Source organism: Amphiura filiformis, chromosome 13 (assembly GCF_039555335.1).
Source record: "Amphiura filiformis chromosome 13, Afil_fr2py, whole genome shotgun sequence".
Lineage (NCBI taxonomy): Eukaryota > Metazoa > Echinodermata > Ophiuroidea > Amphilepidida > Amphiuridae > Amphiura > Amphiura filiformis.
This window is the reverse complement of record NC_092640.1, coordinates 60,097,201-60,117,825: the sequence shown is the minus strand read 5'-3', so window position 1 is coordinate 60,117,825 and position 20,625 is coordinate 60,097,201. Positions and strand designations below refer to the sequence as shown.

At 36.2% G+C, this 20,625-nt stretch overlaps 1 protein-coding gene across 1 annotated transcript; it reads right to left on the bottom strand.

The window, feature by feature from the left end:
* Window positions 1-2,103: 2,103 nt before the first annotated feature.
* On the bottom strand, window positions 2,104-3,176 carry LOC140167797 (allatostatin-A receptor-like). Its single transcript, XM_072191090.1, has one exon. The coding sequence runs from the start codon at window positions 3,174-3,176 to the stop codon at window positions 2,217-2,219; it is 960 nt and encodes a 319-aa protein (XP_072047191.1). The 3' UTR covers window positions 2,104-2,216.
* Window positions 3,177-20,625: the final 17,449 nt, after the last annotated feature.

Here is a 20,625-nt window from a genome sequence, read left to right as displayed (position 1 = left end):
CCCCAAACAGGGCTTTTATTTTCCTCTTGCAACAAAATGGCACATTAAAACATGGGAAATGATATTACAAATACATTACAAATATACGTTACCGAAATTTAAAAATCAATTAATGAGATAACAATAAGACTTGTCTGGTATAATTCATCGCCAAAAAGACGCAGCGACGTAAAAGCGATCCAGTCGCTGAATTTACACAGTGACGCATCAGGAAAAAGATATAAGCCGATACCTCACTGTGTCCCTTCAACGACCATTAAAGCTGTATCACGCCACCACGTCCACCCAGCGACGAATTCAATAATCAAATCAAATGTATGATAGGGCTCCACTTAATCAAGTGAAATTCTTCTTTACAGTTTCTTTTAGCACAATAATTCTCAAGTTTTTCTACATCAGCAATCATATTTTTAACAGCATTAAAAGACAATCTAGACTCATTCCATTTACATTTATAAACATAATATTTCACAATGAGAATGATTTGGTTGATTATTAAAGAATCCTCCGAATCTGTATCAATAATACCATATAATTTAATAAAAGCTGTAAGGTCAGGTATCACATCAAAATATTCCTTAACTGTTTGCCACAATAAATTAACAACTTCACAATATGCAAAAATGTGTGTAATGGTTTCCCTTTCTTTATGACAGAACGTACATACATCAATGTCCTTCAAATTAATCTTAAAAAGCCAGGCGTTTGTTGGAAGGATGTTATGGATAATTCTATACTGAAACCACCTCAATTTTGAATTAAGAGTAGTTTTGAATGGCAAAATAAAAATTTTACAACACTCACTGTCAGAATGATTGTATACTCTTTTCAAAGAAGACTGACATTATATCATAGTTCGTAGATTAACATTGTGTTACACTGACACATCATCGTCGGTTACATGGTTCAAACACAGTAGCGTGAATTGTCTAGTGCGTCCTCTTTTTGGCTCGTTTAAAAAACAATTTCAACTTGATTATAGACGTTTTTTTAAGCAGGTTAGTAACAATAAATATATTACACACCGTTAAAGAGTGATATGTATGTACGCCATTTAGCACACGACGGTACAGAACCCAGGCCAAAATGATGCACTCCACAACACTTGGAAATTTGTACTTGATCTGTGATGCACCACTGTTCATTTAGACATTAGGGGCGAAATATTTTTTACGCTTTTTAAAAGCAGGTTAGTAACAAAAAAAATTTTAACAAGCCGTTAAAAAGGTTAGTAACAATAAATATATTACACACCGTTAAAGAGTGATATGTATGTACGCCATTTAGCACACGACGGTACAGCCAAAATGATGCACACCACAACACTTGGAAATTTGTACTTGATCTGTGATATACCACTGTTCAGGGGCGAAAATAAGATTTTGGTGCCAAAATGTTAAGAAAAATGGGCCTTCCACTGATAACAAATACTTAGGTCCACTAATCCCAATAAAGTCACTGACCAGTGAAACATAACCTTTATCTCAAACAGGTTAAGATGAGACCAGTGACCAAATGGAGATGAAGCAGTACACGTTGTCCTACCAAGATTGATTATTTTGAGAGGGTGTTTGGAATTACGTTTTATATATAGATACCCGTACCCGTATACCCGTAGATACCAACTGCCTGAAGCCACTTGAGGTGAAAACACTTGCCTGTCCTGCAAAAAAGTTCAATAGTATTATGTTTGTAGTGTTAGGGCGCGCGCATCATAGATCATTTTTTATGTCGAGCATATCTAGGCATTAACAGCTAAAATCTAGGAGATAACTATGACGAAACTTCGGCCAGGCACAGGTGACCTGATGGAGGTGGTCGCCGTAGATAGCTGGTCGGAATATTTTTACAGGACAGGCAAGTGTAGCCGACAATCGGACGTTACCCTGATCGGAACCGACTGTAACGAAGTTTTTTATCATGGATCATCTGTCCCGCCATTACCAGATGAACCACAGGGAGAGCGGAGATTTTGTTTTTGGTCCTGCGAGAAATTGAACCCGGGACCTCTCGCACAAAAGGCAAAGACCTTACCAGGGTGCCACGCTGCTCCTCATTGTTAGTTGTTTTGTAATCACTTTTTGCCCCGGGGTTTTTGCGCAGTCTCAACTTAGATCAGAATGATATTTCCGGGGTAGGTTACCACAATTCAGCAAGAGAGGTGTTCCATGCATCAGTGTTCAATGTTAATTAGATACAGCTTTAATAATGTTCATTTAAGTTACTGTATAAATATTCGCTGATCCTGGCTGAGCTGGCTCGATTGACATCGGACATCGAAAGAGCTTCCTTAATCCACGTCGAAATTGTTTATATTTGAATCCATAAACAATGAAATTAACAGCTGAATTACTCTGAGCCATTAAGATTGTAATTCTGAAAGCTGTAGAGCCGTATGTGACGTTATACCCTAAATTGTAGAAGAGATAAGCTAATTGGTTTGGTGTCCAACACACCACGAAAGCTACAAACACTAAGATTAGCGTCTTCAACACATTTCGTCGTGCTCGTTTGAGGCTTTCTTCTAAAGTTTCTGGATGCGTATTTACCGGTCTATTTTCGGATGTTAGGCTGGTGCTCCGGCCACGTTGATTTTTTGACAGAACAAATATTATATGTCCATAAGCAAATAGCATGACCAAAATTGGCAAAAAATATTGCACACAAAAAATGATAATTCCAGTCCCTTTTATCCACGGTATTTGTCGCATCATGCACGCGCTATCTTCCATATAAAAACGCCTCGAGTCCGTAAGTTTATGCGCAAAACCCAAAATCCAAATACAACAAATAAGAATTACAGTCTTCTTCAGAGTAAACAGTTTAATGTAGTGAAATGGGAATACTATAGCCACGTATCTTTCTAATGTTAGAACAACAAGACTGAATGTAGAAGTCACGAGTAACGCAAATAAGGCATTCGGCGAATCCCAAAATTTACAAAACACATTTCCCGCTATTTTTGACGATGGTGGTCCGGTGTTTGGTATATTAGATTGAAGAAATATGAAGATACAAGATAAGAAATCTGTAACAGCTTGATTAAATATCAAAGCGTTAGTAAAAGTGTGCATATCGCGGTTGTGGTGTATGACCAAACAGACCAGGGTATTTCCAATCATACCAAAGAGTCCAATGATGGTCTTGGCTATCCTCAGGTAAAGAACCGGTTCCATTGTGTGTACCTTCAACAAGACCGTAGAACTAAATGCGGAAGCTGATACGCCAATCGAATACTATCATGAAGTGTGATGGTTTGCAAATGTCAAGTTCTGCCTAGTCAAGTGAAATCTGTTTGGCTAAATTGGTAATTGACTTTGGTAACAATTTAAATATATACCTCCCAGGTAGAAACTCTGTGTCTGCTATGTTTATTTTATTATGTTATTTACTTTAGATACTGTATTATTGTGTACTTCGCGAGTAAGCCGATTCAAGAACACCTGCTTAACGCTCCCAAGCATACCAAGGACAGTGTTGCTGATTCACGAAAACTTGCTTCCCAAGGACAGGCTTGCTATAGCGACGAGCGATGCAATTTTAACAAATACACTGCTGTTTTGTCATATGGTGGTTTATAAAATTTTGATTAATTTGTCAAATCCGATATTTTTTACTCACCTTTCTGAGCTTTCAATAACAGGTTATGTCATCTTGATCACAGATGCACTTTTCACTGTGTGACTTGGTAGTCTCGTTCTCACAGTTTGGTGATTGCTTAATGAAGCAGCGATTAACCTGCATTCTTTAACAGATCAGGGATACGCCATTAGCCTTCCAACGCGGCAGGTTCGTTTTGCATACCTGCATACTGCATATTTTTAGAGTTTCTTAATGGTGAGTATATTAAAGCTACATTATTTGGAGAGCATGTTTTGGTGATGTTGGTGCGAACTTTGTGGTGGTGGCGTTTATGGAGAGGGGTGGATGCCCGGGGGTGGATGGGTGTGTATGCACTTCCGTTTAATTTCTTGATATTTTTCATTTTGATAGGTTAATGAGTGTTATGGTTTAACTTCGATAATATAAATTGGAGAAAAAAGAACCCAAGATATGTAGTAGATGCACTGTCACCTTAATAGTTTCAACGGACCTCACCAAGGCTACTTATGATCATTAATCAAACTTACAAACACTTTCCTGTACAAACCACATGTGTATGGTTTATCTACCATTTCGTTTTTGTATTAAAATGTATCATTGCAAACAATTGTATCATTTGTTCTCATCTATAAAACAGGAAGTAAATTTACTGTGGCACCATTTTGGGCCGAAAAAATCAATGTTTTGGTTCTCGTGCACTCCCTCCTCAATTTCTGAGATTTGTCAGATTGTTTTTAGTTTCTAGATTTTTCAAATAATTTGGAATGCTTATAGGAAAACTTCATTCATAGACCTAAATAAGTTTATTAATATTAAAGTAACAAGAATCACTTCCAAGTCTTTTCTAAGGGGTTTATCCCTCATAATCACATGTTTGAGAAGAGAAAAGAAAAGGGACCTTCCTAATAAAGGACTTTCCTAAAGATTAGGAAAAGATTCAAACTACTAACAATGCAAATTTACATTGAAAAAAAAAAACCCTACCTCATCAGTTAATGAATACTCATCCATGTATAAGATTACCATACCTCGACCCTGTGTCCCCTATTAATATAATAGGCCTATGATACTAAGTTTAAATTATACCCCGTCCCCTCCCCCAATACCACTTCATCAAATGTTATAGGGTTCAGGTTATATATTTTGAACTCAAACTATTTCCAATATTGGCATGTTTAGATGTCTTTATGGTGTCAAGTCATAGCTCAAAAATCTGGATTTCATATTATGTCCCATCATTCATTGGGACATTCCACCTTACTGTAGTACCGGGGTACATAAAGCATAGAAGATAGGCATTATGGGATATGATGTCACAAATCTACACTCATAATTGAAATAAACAATGTGTATTTTGTTTTGGAGAATATTTTGCCAAGCCATGTGCTAAATGAAATAATTAATTGTTAAGGTGATGCTGACTGAATCATTTAAGACTGAATGTGTTTCCAAATTGAGATGCAGACACCTAGAAAATTAATTCACACTCATAACACAGAGCTCGATCATTGCACAGTCATCCAATGTAATTTATAGCATCTCTTGCAAATTTTGAGATGTCTGCCCACACTAGGGCCAAACAAAAGTGTTTATATCATAGGGCCTATGTGTTTATATTTTGTTTACGATATATGCCCAATCTTGCAACATTTGATCCTTACAACTCGCCACTAAGAAACTCTAGAAATATGCAGTATGCAGGTATGCAAAACGAACCTGCCGCTTCCAACGCATTCAAATACGTATAAACCATAGCACTAATTGTTGATTTAGGGTTTAATGCAGATATTGCTGAACTATAAACTTGGCATAAATATCTATTTTCTGTCATATTTAGAAACCAAATGTGTCTGAGATTTTAAAGCAGAAACCCCATTTTTTTCTGTGTGCGACATTATGTGGGAAATGTTTGTACTTATTTTCGTATCACTGGATAGAGAAGTCCTATTGGTGTAAAATATAGCAGTACATGTATGGGACATTTAATATAGAAAATTCGGAGGCTCCAGCTGTACTTTACACTGGATCTACCTATTTGGTACAGCTAAGTATATGATTCGTCTCTTTCTAAATTCAGTAATCGCGGGTTTTGTTTTGGTTTTTTTTTTTTTTGGTTTTTGTTCTTTTTTAATATTTTCCATTTATACTCTTGGTGGAAATGAAAGATCACCTAAAACAAAATTCTCGATTCGTCACGAAATTCATAACGATATTAACTTTGAGGGTACCCTTCCTTCTTACCTCTTCTCGGTTCTCTGTACTTATGTTCATCAGCGCTCCCTCCGTTTATAATCTGAAAAACTTCTCAGGACCCCGCGTGTTAATTTATCATCTGCGTTCCTTTCGTTATGCTGCCCCTGTAGCCTGGAATTCCCTTCCCACCACCATCCACAATAATATCACTTCTCTAGCTCAATTCAAATGTAGTCTTAAAACTCATTTTTTCCAACTTGCTTTCCCTGAATCTTAAGGTATTTTGTGTTTCAATGTGTGTCCTTTGCCCTTTTTTTCGCGCCCTGTTTGATGATTTTTGCGCGGTATAAATACGCTCCATTATTATTATTATTATTATTATTATTACTATTATTATTATTATTATTATTATTATTATTATTATTATTATTATTATTATTATTATTATTATTATTATTATTATTATTATTATTATTATTATTATTATTATTATTATTATTATTATTATTATTATTATTATTATTATTATTATTATTATTATTATTATTATTATTATCATTATTTGGTTGTCAGACCACTATTTAGCCCGGCTATCCTCATCTGTGACAAATTACTCACCATCAGCATTTTAGTTAATTCAAAGCCAAGTTGGGATATATTTGAATTCGGGAGCTTCTGAAAGGTCCTCCGTGATCAGGTTGCTACGAGAAATATGCGGGTCTGTGCCAGATCCGAGTCTGTCATGATCAGAATTGTGACGGAACCAGGTCTGTCTCTGAACCGTAAATTATCGCAGGGGGCGTAACATCTGCAGAACCACGTGGAAAACATTGCATAAACTTACATATCGGACCATGTCATATATCAAGTCTTTGATATTTAATCATGTTAATAAAAGTTGCAAAACATCTGCAGGTCCGAAGACGAAGTGTACAACATTAATAGCCGTGGCAGACCCGGGTTTGAAACGGCCTTGACAGACCCGGGTCTACAACTGCCACAAATTTAATGTATCGGGGTTTCCAAAACATTTTTCAGGCCCAGCTTCACACAACTTGATTGAAAAACGCGCATCAACCTGGCTCCACTGGCTTGGATGTCACACAAAAGACACAAATTAAAATCAGAAACTGAATTAATATTGACTTGTACATGTAGTTCTCTTTTAATTCAATATAACTGTCACTGACAATACTCGGTTCTATTATAATAAATACATTATCTAATAGGATTAAGTTGTTTACTGTCCTTCGTATCAAGAGGAATATCTCAGAAGCGGTACAAATTCTGTCGTAATTCAATTGGGTATATTATACAATATACGGTAAAGATAACAATTCCCAATAATATTGGGAGAGATGACAATTCCTATGCGAATTGAAAGTTGCAAAGGTGTAAAAGTTCATGGAAAAGGTATCAGATGGCATTAGACATCGCTCAATGTCCCAAATAGGGAACATAATTAACCTCGCCTTGGTCATCTAATCGGGAGAGCGATTTTGTTTTGTTTTGTTCTGTTTTTTGTCCAGCGTAGACCGGGGATCTCTCCTAAATGCAAAACTGGGCTACTGTACGTTGTAGAGTTGTTGACTCTCCAAAATGGGCAACTCCCACAAATGATTCTTTCTACCTCTTTACGTGAACCTTTTACGTGTCTAAAGTGGTTCTTTCTGATGTTACAGAACATTTTGGGTTCTTCATAGAACCATTTAAAGGCACTCTAAAGGCAATATAAAAATCATCAAAAATCAGATTTTTTGTGACAAGCATAGATGTGCCACAATACTCTGCAAGAGATATGACCAAAAACGACTAGTAATAAAGACTTGATAAAAGATATTTGACAATTTAATCAATATCGGCGGTTGCTGTCCGTACAGCCACCTTTGCAGCTGTACGTAATTGATTTGAGCTTCGAATTTTGTACGCACTATTATTTTGTCCCTTTTTATCTATTTCCCATTGAAAAATAAAATCAAATGGAAACTATTTTTAAAATATTTGAATACTTTCCCTTTCGCGAGAGTTGCTGATGGTACATTTTTCTAAGTGTGGTCAATTGATATTAGCACCTCCAAAATATCCAGATTACGTTACTTATACAAGTACAAGTACAATAACTTAATATAGGTTACAGTAATTATGACACGGACTTGATTTCAGTTCCATCTATTTCTCAAATGGGTACGTAAACCTTTCATACATAACGTAGTCGCCCATTTTGTACGGTTTTATGTAGATTAATCAAAGCCATATTGTAACATTTTCATAAAAATAGATTAATATTTCTATTCCATAAAATGTTAGCTTTTACTGTCAGATATGTCCCCTTTTAATTTTGAGCCGAACAACTGAGGTCAAGCAAAGAAAATTGGAATTTACTACCAGCGCCAATGCGTGTTACTTCATCGGTCGTATTGCGGTACGATCATTTGATGTGTGTGTATTAAAAAAAATATAAATGGTTCCTAGATATTTTTATCTAGTTTTTAAAAATTAATTTAAAAAAATTATCTAAAATTTAAAACAAAAGACCGTTTGGGGGGATTTTCTCCAAAAATTAGCATTTTGGTCCAAATTTGTCCTCCCATCAACATGATCAAGTCTATGCCATTCTAAATATGTATACTTTTTACTTTAGAGGAACAATATAGCAGTTATGAGGCCCGAAAGTTCATGATGCAGTTTTGTCTGCAGTAGAATTCACCACCACCTTTGCAGGACTTAAACCCAATTAAAAGCTATTAAACCAGGATAACACTCATTGAAAACAGCTCAACTATATTAAATCAGATCTTCTCTGGTTAAATCCTCACAACACATGTGTCTGTTTTACCTGTGCGATATTGCAATGAGCTGGTATTATAGATTCAGTTGGGTGAACGATTATAAAGCAAACGCAAGGTAACAATGTTGAAATGAGACAATAGTCTGCATATTGTTAACCAGCATTCTTGAAAATGAGAAACATAATGGTTGTAGACTGAAATAATTTCATCATTTATTTTTGGTGTTATCTGTCGTTTACATATCCTTCCTAAAACACCGAAGTGCGCATATTTCAAACACCTAAATTAGCTAAAAATTTAGGACATGTTACAAAACTATATTTTCTAGAATTTCAGAGAGAACTTTAAATATTGGCCGGTTATTTTTCACACGGTGACGTTAACTAGGCAATGCCCTAATACCTATAACATACACTAAAACACCAAAGTGCGAATATTTCCAAACACCTAAATTAGCTAAAAATTTAGGACATGTTACAAAACTATATTTTCTAGAATTTCAGAAAGTACTTTAAATATTGGCCGGTTATTTTTCACACAGTGACGGCAATGCCCATATACCTATAACATACACTGTTTGTAGATGTCACGCGTCAATGGTGAGAGTACTGTGTATTATGTATAGGAAAATGAACAGTAACTGCAGTATGTTCTATAATTCCAGAAATAAGGTCACCCTTAAATGACTCTTTTCATGTGACCATCATTTCTTCAGTAGATGAGAGAGAAATAAACCAATTAGCAGTCCGCAATACAAAGGGCAAACGGCTGAGATACAAATCGACAGACGCACCATCATCTTTTCTGCAGCAGTTTCCGAAGCTAAAGAAGTCAGAGCTTATCTTGACGGAAGGTTGTCATTTAACGTACTTGTCCTCCACGACGCGTCGTGGTGAACCCATTGAAACGTCATAAGATTGAGTCTGTGGTGACCTTGCTACGATGAATTTGGGATTAGAAAAATTCAGCTGCACTTGCCTGTAAGTTAAGACAACTTTCACCTTGTAGTACTCCCTATTCCAGAAAAATACAGAACAAATTTTTTGGGATTAAATTTTTTTTGGGATTTTTGGGATCGTTTTGCCAAATAAAACATAGCTAAATCCTAATCCTTTAGTGAGTCCTAACTAGCAATAAAAGTCAAATTTTAATATTTGGCCAATTTTTGGAAATAAGGGCCAAAAACATGCGTTTTTAGGGTGTTTTTCGTATGCTGTGACAATCAAGCCCAAAGACTTGTACTAAGACTAATTTCAGTTTATGCTTTCTAATTTTTGGAAAAGACATGTTTCATTCTTATAACCAACCATTTAATTAAAGTAACAAAAAAAGTGAAAATTAGAGCAAAATTTCGGCATATACTCAAGATTTTGAATGCTTAAACTGAAATTAGTCTTAGTACAACTCTGTGATTTTTGTGACTCGATTGTCAGAAAACATGCCGAAAATGCATGTTTTTGGCTCTTTTTTCAAGAAATTAATAAAATAGTGAACTTTTTCTTTTATCTCCAGTTAGGACTAAATTAATGATTAGGATTGAGCTGTGTTTCATTTGGCAGAACTTGATAATATTTTTAAATCCCAAAATATTAGTGCTGTATTTTCCTGGAATAGGGAGTAGTTAGAAACTATAAGTTCCGAATCTGGCATTATTTGCATTTTTCAAGATGCAAATGACGGAGAATTGGGAATATATTTCTGCTAGTGTTGAGATTGCAACATGAGATAAGAGTCTTAACACAGCTAATCCCATATAAGTCAAGGTTTGTTTTATTATTGTCTTTCACAATTATTGTCTTTTGGTTTTAACGGCTACGGCGCGGTGTCATTTACAGATTTACTTGAAAATAATACAGAATGTGTAGATGGTGAGAAAAACTCACCTGAATTTTTTTAATTTTTTCCAAAAGAGCGTTTTTGACGTACGTAATTTTTTGTGGCGAACCCATTGAAACGTCGTAAGATTGAGTCTGTGGTGACCTTGCTACGATGAATTTAGGATTAGAAAAATTCAGCTGCACTTGCCTGTAAGTTAAAACAACTTTCACCATGTAGTAGTTAAAAACTATAAGTTCCGAATCTGGCATTATTTGCATTTTTCAAGATGCAAATGACGGAGAATTGGGAATATATTTCTGCTAGTGTTGAGATTGCAACATGAGATAAGAGTCTTAACACAGCTAATCCCATATAAGTCAAGGTTTGTTTGTCTGCTTGATCCAAGATAAATAATAATTGGTGTTTTCTTATTGTCTTTCATAATTATTGTCTTTTGGTTTTTACGGCTACGGCGTGGTGTCATGCACAGATTTGCTTGAAAATAATACAGAATGTGTAGATGGTGAGAAAACTCCATAGACTTTGTACATGGAGTGTTTTTGGCATGTTGCCAAGTTCACAAATCAACTTAATGTATGAAAACAGATCATTTGTTTAAATGTGATTTTGTTTCTCCTTTATACCCACTGCATAAATCTATTTTTTGATTTTATGTTATTGCAAAAATGCTACTTAATAATGACAATGATTTTTTTCAAAGATATTAGTCTTATCAAAGAAGATATTTAATGGTAATGTTAGTACTTACTTTTTTTAATTTTTCTAGAAACACTATACTATAGGCCCAATTTCAACAAACAAGGTGTCATATGAAAGGTAATCAAATTTAGACAATTCTGTCACCAGCTTTTTTTTTAATTAAGTGTTTCTATTTCAAGTTATAGGTGTTTCCTGAGCGCAAAGAGTATTTAAGTCCACTTTTGGCCAAATTGAGTTATCACTGGTGTTGAGGTCCTTTGGGGTCATAAAATGTAATAATTATTATGTTTAAAAAAATTAACACACTTTGGTAGGGGGGGTCAATTTATGCAATGACCCCAATTTGAGCGCAAGTCCACTCGTTTGAGCGCAAAAAGTACTTTCATAATAACAGATACGGTACTTTTATTTTTGTTGCTCATAATAAATTTATTGATTCATGCAGGCGGACATATCAAGGGCTCTGTGCAATACTGTCCCGTTTAGGGTGAAAATGAAATTTTGGTGACAAAAATGTTTTAACAAATGTACTTTCCGGCGATAGCAGAGACTTAGGTCCACTACCGGGGTCCATTAATCCCAACTTAAACCCCAGACCATTAAAAAATAGCCTTATCTCCAACAGGCATAAGCTGCTAGTGCAGACTAGGTTGGAACATGAGGCCAATGGTCAAATGGACATGAGACAGTGTTGCAAATAAGCTCTAGATACCATGACGACGTATTAACCACATACGCTGCACTACCACGGTTGCTTATTTTGAGCGAGAGGTCAAAGACTGTTAAATCAACTTCCAATGACACAAACACACATTTTTGAAATGGTTTGGAATTAAGGTGTAACAGATGTTATATAGGTAGACAACAACTGCCTGAAGTCCTCTAAGTTGAAAATTAAATTTCGTCAAGGCAAAAAATTTCAATTGTACTCTGTTTGTCGTGGTAGAGCAGCATATGCCATTTTTTGGTGATTGTGTCATCAATTTTTGCGCAGTTTGAACTTGGACGGATATCAGAATAATGTTTATCCGGCGTTTGTTACCAGTATTCAGCAAACGAGGTGTTCCATGCATTCAAGTTGAGTACGAACGTGATTATGAACATTTCAACATTTTGAAGTAAGTCGAAATGATGATGAGTGCAATGTCAAATAGATACAACTTTAATAATGTTAAGTTAAGTTACTGAATAAATATTCGCTGATCCTGGCTGAGCTGGCTCTATTGACATCTGCGGACATCGAAAGAGCTTCCTTAATCCTCGTCTGAACTGCTTATATTTGAATCCATAAACAAAGAAATTAACAGCTGAGTTACTTTGAGCCATTAAGATCGTAATTCTGTAAGCTGTAGAGCCGTATGTGATGTTATACCCCAAATTGTAGAAGAGATAAGCTAATTGGTTGGGTGTCCAACACACCATGAAAGCTACGAAAACCAAGAGTAGCGTCTTCAACACATTTCGTCGGGCTCGTTTAAGACTTTCTTGCAGTGTTTCTGGATGCGTATTGGTCGATCTGTTTCCGTTTGTTGTGCCACTGCTGTGCTGGTCCAATTGAGTGTCATGGCCACTTTGATTTTTGGACAGAACAAAGATTATATGCCCATAAGCAAAAAGCATGACCGAAATTGGCAGAAAATATTGCACACAGAAACTGATAATTCCCTTGCCTATTATCCACTGTATTTTTCGTGTCATGCATGCGTTATCTTCCATATAAAAACGCATCGAGTCCGTAAGTGCATAAGCGAAACCTAAAACCCAAATACAACAAATAAGAATTATAGTCTTCTTCCGAGTGAACAGTGCAATGTAGCGAAAGGGAATACTATAGCCACGTATCTTTCTAATGTTACAACAACAAGACCGAATGTAGACGTTACGAGTAGGGCAAATAGCAAATTTGGCGAATCCCAAAATTTACAAAAAAGATTTCCCGCTACTCGTGACGATGGTGGTCCCGAGTCTGGTATATTGGATTGAAGAAATATGAAGATACAAGAGAAAAAGTCTGTGACAGCCTGATTAAATATCAATGCATTGGTAAGAGTGTGCATATCTTGGTTGTGGTGTATGACCAAACAGACCAGAGTATTTCCAATCATACCAAAGAGTCCAATGATGGTCTTGACTATTCTCAGGTAAAGAACTGGCTCCATTGTATTGCAGCTGAAGCAAGACAGCTCGTCATTGATGATGACAACTAATAATTTAAGATCGGCGTTCTCAGATTGCCATGAGATTGAATGAAGTTGTTGTGTAGAGGGCTCATTCATTCATTATTTAAAAAGATCATTTGCATTTTGTGTAACATTCCTCACGGGAAATGATAATTATTAAGGCGTACTAAATACAGAGTAAAACGTTCAAATATATTAATGTTATGCTGTACATTTGCATCTAGAATACACTGCAGTAGTATTTTGGTCATGAGAGACTATATAGATAACAAAACACGCGATTTGTGACATTTAGACATGGATGAATAGAGTATGCTTTTTAAGCACGCCATCTGGAGAGATTATCCATTTACATAGCAAACAGTGATAAATGAAAACATAACTGTAAGCAAGCAATCTAAACATCTCAAAAAAAGTAACTAAACCCCCATAAATAATAGGCTTATTCAAAAACGGGTGATTGTATTACAAATCTGTAAAATGCGTTGGAAGCAGACTTTATTTCTGCACATTTTGACACCTCATTTGTAGTAATTGACTAAATACTGACGTCACTGCGTACATTTGAATCAATGTAACCTAAGATTTGAAAGTTGCAGTAAATTCTATTGATATGTATTCAGTATAATGGGAGGAAATCTGTGTAATGATATCTGAGTGTTTTTGTATTGTTGTAAGCAACGTGGTAAGTGCAACTTTCAAATCTGTACCTCACTACATTAAATTGCCTGGTGTTTATTGTTTTCTGTGCTTTATTGAGGTAAATGTGCAGAAATAAATTCTGCTTCCAACGCATTTTCAGATTTGTAATACAATAGCCCGTTTTTGAAAAATGGCTATTATTTAAGGGGGTAGTTACTTTTTTTGAGATGTTTATTTTAAATGCACACACTACTTGGACATAGGTTCAAAACTTTCATATTTGGGGTAAATCTACACAGAATTAGTCTAGCACAGAAATCTTCTATTAAGGGATTATGTAGCTTTATTCTGTAACCTGCTGTACAAATCATTTACCAAAACAATGTTTATATGGTTTACCCAAACACACATCCCACACAATTATTATTATACGAGTTAATCGCATAAGTTACTACAATAGACGGATGCATGAATAAATCCAGGCAGATAACAGAGACTTAGGTCCACTAATCCCAACTTCAGCCCCGGACCAGTGAAACAGTATCTCCAACAGGCATAAAATGCCAGTGCCAATGGCCAACTTGATATGAGACAGTGTTGCAAATAAGCTCTCGATACCATTATTGACCACACACGCTGCCCAACCACGGCTGCTTATTTTGAGGGAGCGGTCAAAGACTGTTAATTCAACTTCTAATGACACAAACACACATTTTGAAAAGGTTTGGAATTAAGGTGTAAGGTGAATACGAAATTTCGGCAAGGCAAAGCAAACATTTCAATTGTGCTCTGTTTGTCGTGGTAGGGCAGAATATACCATTTTTGGTGATTGTGTCATAAAGTTTTACGAGGTGTTCCATGTATTCGAGGTGAGTACGTACGTAAAATATGAACATTTCAGCATTTTGAAGTAAGTCGAAATGATGATGAGTGCAAATGTGATTGAGTGCAATGTCAAATAGATACAACTTTAATAATGTTAAGTTAAGTTACTGAATAAATATGCGCTGATCCTGGCTGAGCTGGCTCTATTGACATCTGCGGACATCGAAAGAGCTTCCTTAATCCTCGTCTGAACTGCTTATATTTGAATCCATAAACAAAGAAATTAACAGCTGAGTTGCTTTGAGCCATTACGATCGTAATTCTGTGTGCTGTAGAGCCGAATGTGATGTTAACTCCTAAATTGTAGAAGAGATAAAATAAAGCGTTTGGTGTCCAACACACCACGAAAGCCACAAAAACGAGGAGTAGCGTTTTCAAAACATTTCTTCTAGCTCGTTTAAGACTTTCTTGCAGTGTTTCTGGATGCGTATTGGTCGATCTATTTCCGTTTGTTGCGCTGTTGCTGTGCTGGTCAAAATGAGTGTCATGGCCACTTTGATTTTTTGACAGAACAAAGATTATATGCCCATAAGCAAATAGCATGACCAAAATTGGCAGAAAATACTGCACACAAAAACTGATAATTCCCTTACCTACTATCCATTGTATTTTTCGTGTCATGCATTCGTTACCTTCCATATAAAAACGCATCGAGTCCGTAAGTTTATAAGTGAAAGCCAAAATCCAAATACAGCAAATAAGAATGACAGTCTTCTTCCTAGTGAACAGTGTAATGTAGTGAAAAGGGAATACTATAGCCACGTATCTTTCTAATGTTACAACAACAAGACCGAATGTAGACGTTACGAGAAGGGCAAATAGGAAATTTGGCGAATCCCAAAATTTACAAAAAAGGTTTCCTGCTATAGGTGACGATGGTGGTCCCGAGTCTGGTATATTAGCTTGAAGAAATATGAAGATACAAGATAAGAAATCTGTAACAGCTTGATTGAATATCAAGGCATTGGTAAGAGTGTGCATATCGTGGTTGTGGTGTATGACCAAACAGACCAGCGTATTTCCAATCATACCAAAGAGTCCAATGATGGTCTTGGCTATCCTCAGGTAAAGAACTGGCTCCATTGTGTGTTGCGTCAACAAAGCTGTAGAAAAAATGTATAGGCCTAAAGCACGGCTGCTGTTAAGGATGATCAAACGGAACCGTCAGATGCGACGCGAAAAGAACTATATATATAGTAATTTAAGACCGCCGATCTCGCAGAATGTCGTGATTTAACATGGTTGAATGAAATTATTGTTTAAGAGGCGTACTCCTGTTTTGGCTTTGCTAATCAATTCTCCAATCAGTACGAGTCGACAGTTGCAGGATTCGTATTTTGTCTAACTTTCCTCACGGGAAATGCTTGATAAATTGATATCAAGAATAGGCCTACTACACAATGGTGGACAATAATAGTTCTCAGGGTCAATGGGTTGGTAACTAAAATATCTTCTTTTCCTTGACTTTGGTAAGGAAATGAACAAATCATCCTTGCCCATAATTCGTAGTTTCTCAGGGTCGATGGATTGGTACTTGACTTGGGTAAGGAAATGAACAAATCATCCTTGCCCATAATTCGTAGTTTCTCAGGGTCGATGGGATGGTATTTGACTTGGGTAAGGAAATGAACAAATCATCCTTGCCCATAATTCGTAGTTTCTCAGGGTCGATGGATTGGTACTTGACTTGGGTAAGGAAATGAACAAATCATCCTTGCCCATAATTCGTAGTTTCTCAGGGTCGATGGGTTGGTACTTGACTTGAGTAAGGAAATGAACAAATCATCCTTGCCCATAATTCGTAGTTTCTCAGGGTCGATGGGTTGGTACTTGACTTGAGTAAGGAAATGAACAAGTCATCCTTGCCCATACTTCGTAGTTTCTCAGGGTCGATGGATTGGTACTTGACTTGGGTAAGGAAATGAACAAATCATCCTTGCCCATAATTCGCAGTTTCTCAGGGTCGATGGTTTGGTACTTGACTTGGGTAAGGAAATGAACAAATCATCCTTGCCCATAATTTGAACACCTGGGCCTGAAAGACTTTGTTTAAGTAGATGCTCTAATAAAGAGCTTTGGAGAATAGGACTCGCTAAATATTTTAGGCGGCGAGGTAGGTACCAGGATAAATCACACGGCTTGGTAGAAGCGTCTTGGCCCGCTCGTCTCGGCTAGTCCCTCAGATTGGTAATTCGGTTCACTGGCTCTTCATCATTATTTGGCATTGGTATGGGCGCTAATAAAAAGCTCTCCAGAGAACTAGAGGTTCGACCAGGGTCATATTTAGGCTTTCAGACTCAGCCAAGCACAATCTAAACAACAAGTAACAACAAGACAATCTAAACCACAATTTACTGATATTTAAGTTATTTATTACCTTACCACCTCTTCTTCATTCCGTTCGTAACTTTATAATAAAACTAACAAGTGAACTGGGAGTATAACAAACTCCATTATCAAAGTAATAATTAGCGAGAATTATTCTCGCTCTAGACTAAGAGGATCTTTCCCAATCTTGACGCACATGGAGATTTTATAGAGAGGTGTTATCTCTCTGAGTGACTGCTACAAGCTACAACTAAATCTCAGCTTGCCTCTTCCACAAGACCTCTGTTAACAAAAGACCATTGTGACGTTTTCCGATGGTCTAATCGAAATGATACGGGAGAGTGATTTCTCACTCGGGGTGAACGACACCATAATTTGGATTAAATAATAAATGAAAATAGAAGGGCACGGGATATAAAATCGCCACAACACTGCGTACGGAGACACGTTTGGTTCCTGTGATGGGGGCTAGGTTCGAGTTCTCTACCATCCTACCAATGCCTGACTGTGTTATAATGAAAACTTAAATCGTAACAGATGTACTCTATATTAAATTAAGATTTAAAATTGTTTCCCGCTTCTCTGCTGACCAAAAAGGTCAAAATTTACATTATTACTGTTAGTCAAGTCCAGATTTGAGTCAGTAGTTTCGTTTTAAAATGGTCACATAAATACTTTACAGATGAAAGTTGCACGTAGTTTACAAGAACAAACTCTGTGCTTGTACTTTATTTAAATAAAAACGATATTACTATGCTAATGTTCCTTATTGGGTTTGATACAATCTATTATGTTCAAGCACAGATCCTGGAAAAGGGATCTGTGGTTCAAGCTACAATAGATAGAGCCATCCAACCTGGTCTCCCAACTAAACTGCCGTATATAGTCAGTTTACAATGATCTTAAACTGATCATATACGGCAGTTTAAGCTATCGTTTTGACACAAAGAATACTATATTTGGTTTATTACATTACACTACATTACATTACATTACATTACACTACATTAAATTACATTACATTACATTACATTACATTACATTACATTACATTACATTACATTACATTACATTACATTACATTAAATTACATTAAATTACGAGGTCGTTACATTAAGGCGTGGGGTATGAGCGACCTTGAAGTACAGGTATCTGGAGAAGGGAAGCAACGAGTTACCCCAAATCACAGCGACAGATAGTGACTTGGCCGCCGAGTGTTAATATATATTTATTTTGGAAGGTTCGTGTTTGTTTTAAATTTTGGGGCGTTTTTCCAAAATTTGATATTTTTTGTGATATTTCAAAAAAGCGACATGCCAAAGACAAATCTTTTTGCACATACTTTGTTATTGCTAATACAACTCTTTTCAGCATACCTACGTTACAATTCGTTTTGGTGATTTAGTAATATTATAAATTTTGTGACTGCATTTTGGCGTTTTCGATGCGATTTTAGGCTTACCGTGATTTAACGTTGATATCTGGTCTTGCTTCTTTTATAATTTCACTTTGATCGTCGGCTTTTGTAAATAACAGAATGTAGATTGGCTCTGAATAAGTCTCGTAGTCCTAGGTTTTTTCATGATATATTTAGTTTGTATTTGCATGTAACAACCCAAAACCGACCTCTGGTTGACGGCTGTTTTTGGAATGCCCGTGGACTCAAACAAGTGCACGAGTGGCGACTATGGTTTTATACTTCCCGCATTGATGATTGCGTCTACGCCTAACAATATACTTCTTTTTACATGTTGACTGTAGCTGGTATATCACTGGTATACAAAGAATTGGTTACATGTCAATGACCATTAACTTCAGGGATAGACCCTTCGATTATTTATGCGCCTTTCTATCATGCAGTATCTTTACCCGCAGACATGTGCCCGTGTCATGTGACAATATTGCGTAACGTTAAAGGTTAATACATTTCTTTGACTTCGAAGAAACTGTGTGATTCTATGGCCTAGCGGTCTAAGGCGTTGAGGTTTCTAAGTTGCTGTTCTTGGCGTCGCTTGTTCGAAACCGTGTGTCTGTCACTTTTCTTATGCTGCTTTATTTTTCCAACGTTAGGGCCTAGAAAAACTTATTCATAATTTCTTTTTGTATTATTTATTTATTTATTTATTTATTTATTTATTTATTTATTTATTTATTTATTTATTCATTTTATTTATTTATTTAATGACGTTTTGGGGCTCGAGAGAACGGACACATTTATTTATTTATTTATTTATTTATTTATTTATTTATTTATTTATTTATTTATTTATTTATTTATTTATTTATTTATTTTTCGATTGATTATTTGATGATTGAGTGAGCAGATTTATCGATTGCTACTTAAGTTGTGGGATTTCTATTTGATTTTGAATGACATCGTACATTAGTATTGATTTTTTCCGTTAAGCATTATCAAGAATTAATATCACAGGTTTTAGGGCAGATAGAAAGTTGGCTTAGTGATACTATCCGTTGATTCAGAACCGGAAGGTGCCGGGTTCGATTCCCACCTATGCCTATTTTTTTAAAGACTTGGACAATTTCTGCAGTAAGTTTATTTGGCGCGCGATCTCAGTTATTCATTTTCTGATGGCTGTGCCTCTTACAGACACCCTCCCTCTGGAATCCAAACCACGGTTCGCTCATTACACCTCCCTTAAGGCAATTTAAAATGACAATTCTGATAGAGACAGCCCTTTATACCTTTAAGGTTACTTGATGTTTTTTGTTTTTTTGTTGAACATCAACGCCGCAGGGCCGGAGACCCCCATAGTTGAGTTCTTTAGTTTGCTTTACTAATGGAGTTCCAATCCAGAATAATAGTAAACGCTATTTTGCCAAATATTCAATGGCAAAATACTGCAAAGTTTCGAAAGAAAACGCCGGTCTTGGTCATTAAAAGCTATTAAATGGCGACCTTCATTTTGTGGTACATGGTGTTTCAACTATTAACAGAAACACATCTTTAGTCATGTGTTAACAGAATTTTAAGTTGCTGAATTGTTAAACCCTCACCATGTTTGAGGCTCTATTGATACTTAAAGAGCTTCCTTAACCATAAAATACTACAAAATATATTATTGTGGTTCAGGGTATGTTACCAAACTACACCAAGTGAAGTGTTTTATGCATACTAAGAACATGGATAGAAGTTTGAAATAGGTCGAAACAATGACTTTGTAGATTGAGTTCAATGTGAAATAGATAGATAGCAACATAAACTGGTTTAACTGAGGTGTAAGGGAAGCCATCAACATAAGACACCCCCTCCAGTTCACTCAACAAAGACAAAGCCCCGGTCACGGTTTATTTGTTTGTTTGTTTTAAATGATCTTCCCGTAGGAACTCGACAATGACCCATAATAGAAGAGGGTTACGGCTCGCACTACCACCCCCGGGCTACGCCAAGCTGGCCCAACTAGGCCAATTTATACAAACTTGTACAGCTCTTTACGTCTGTCAGGAAA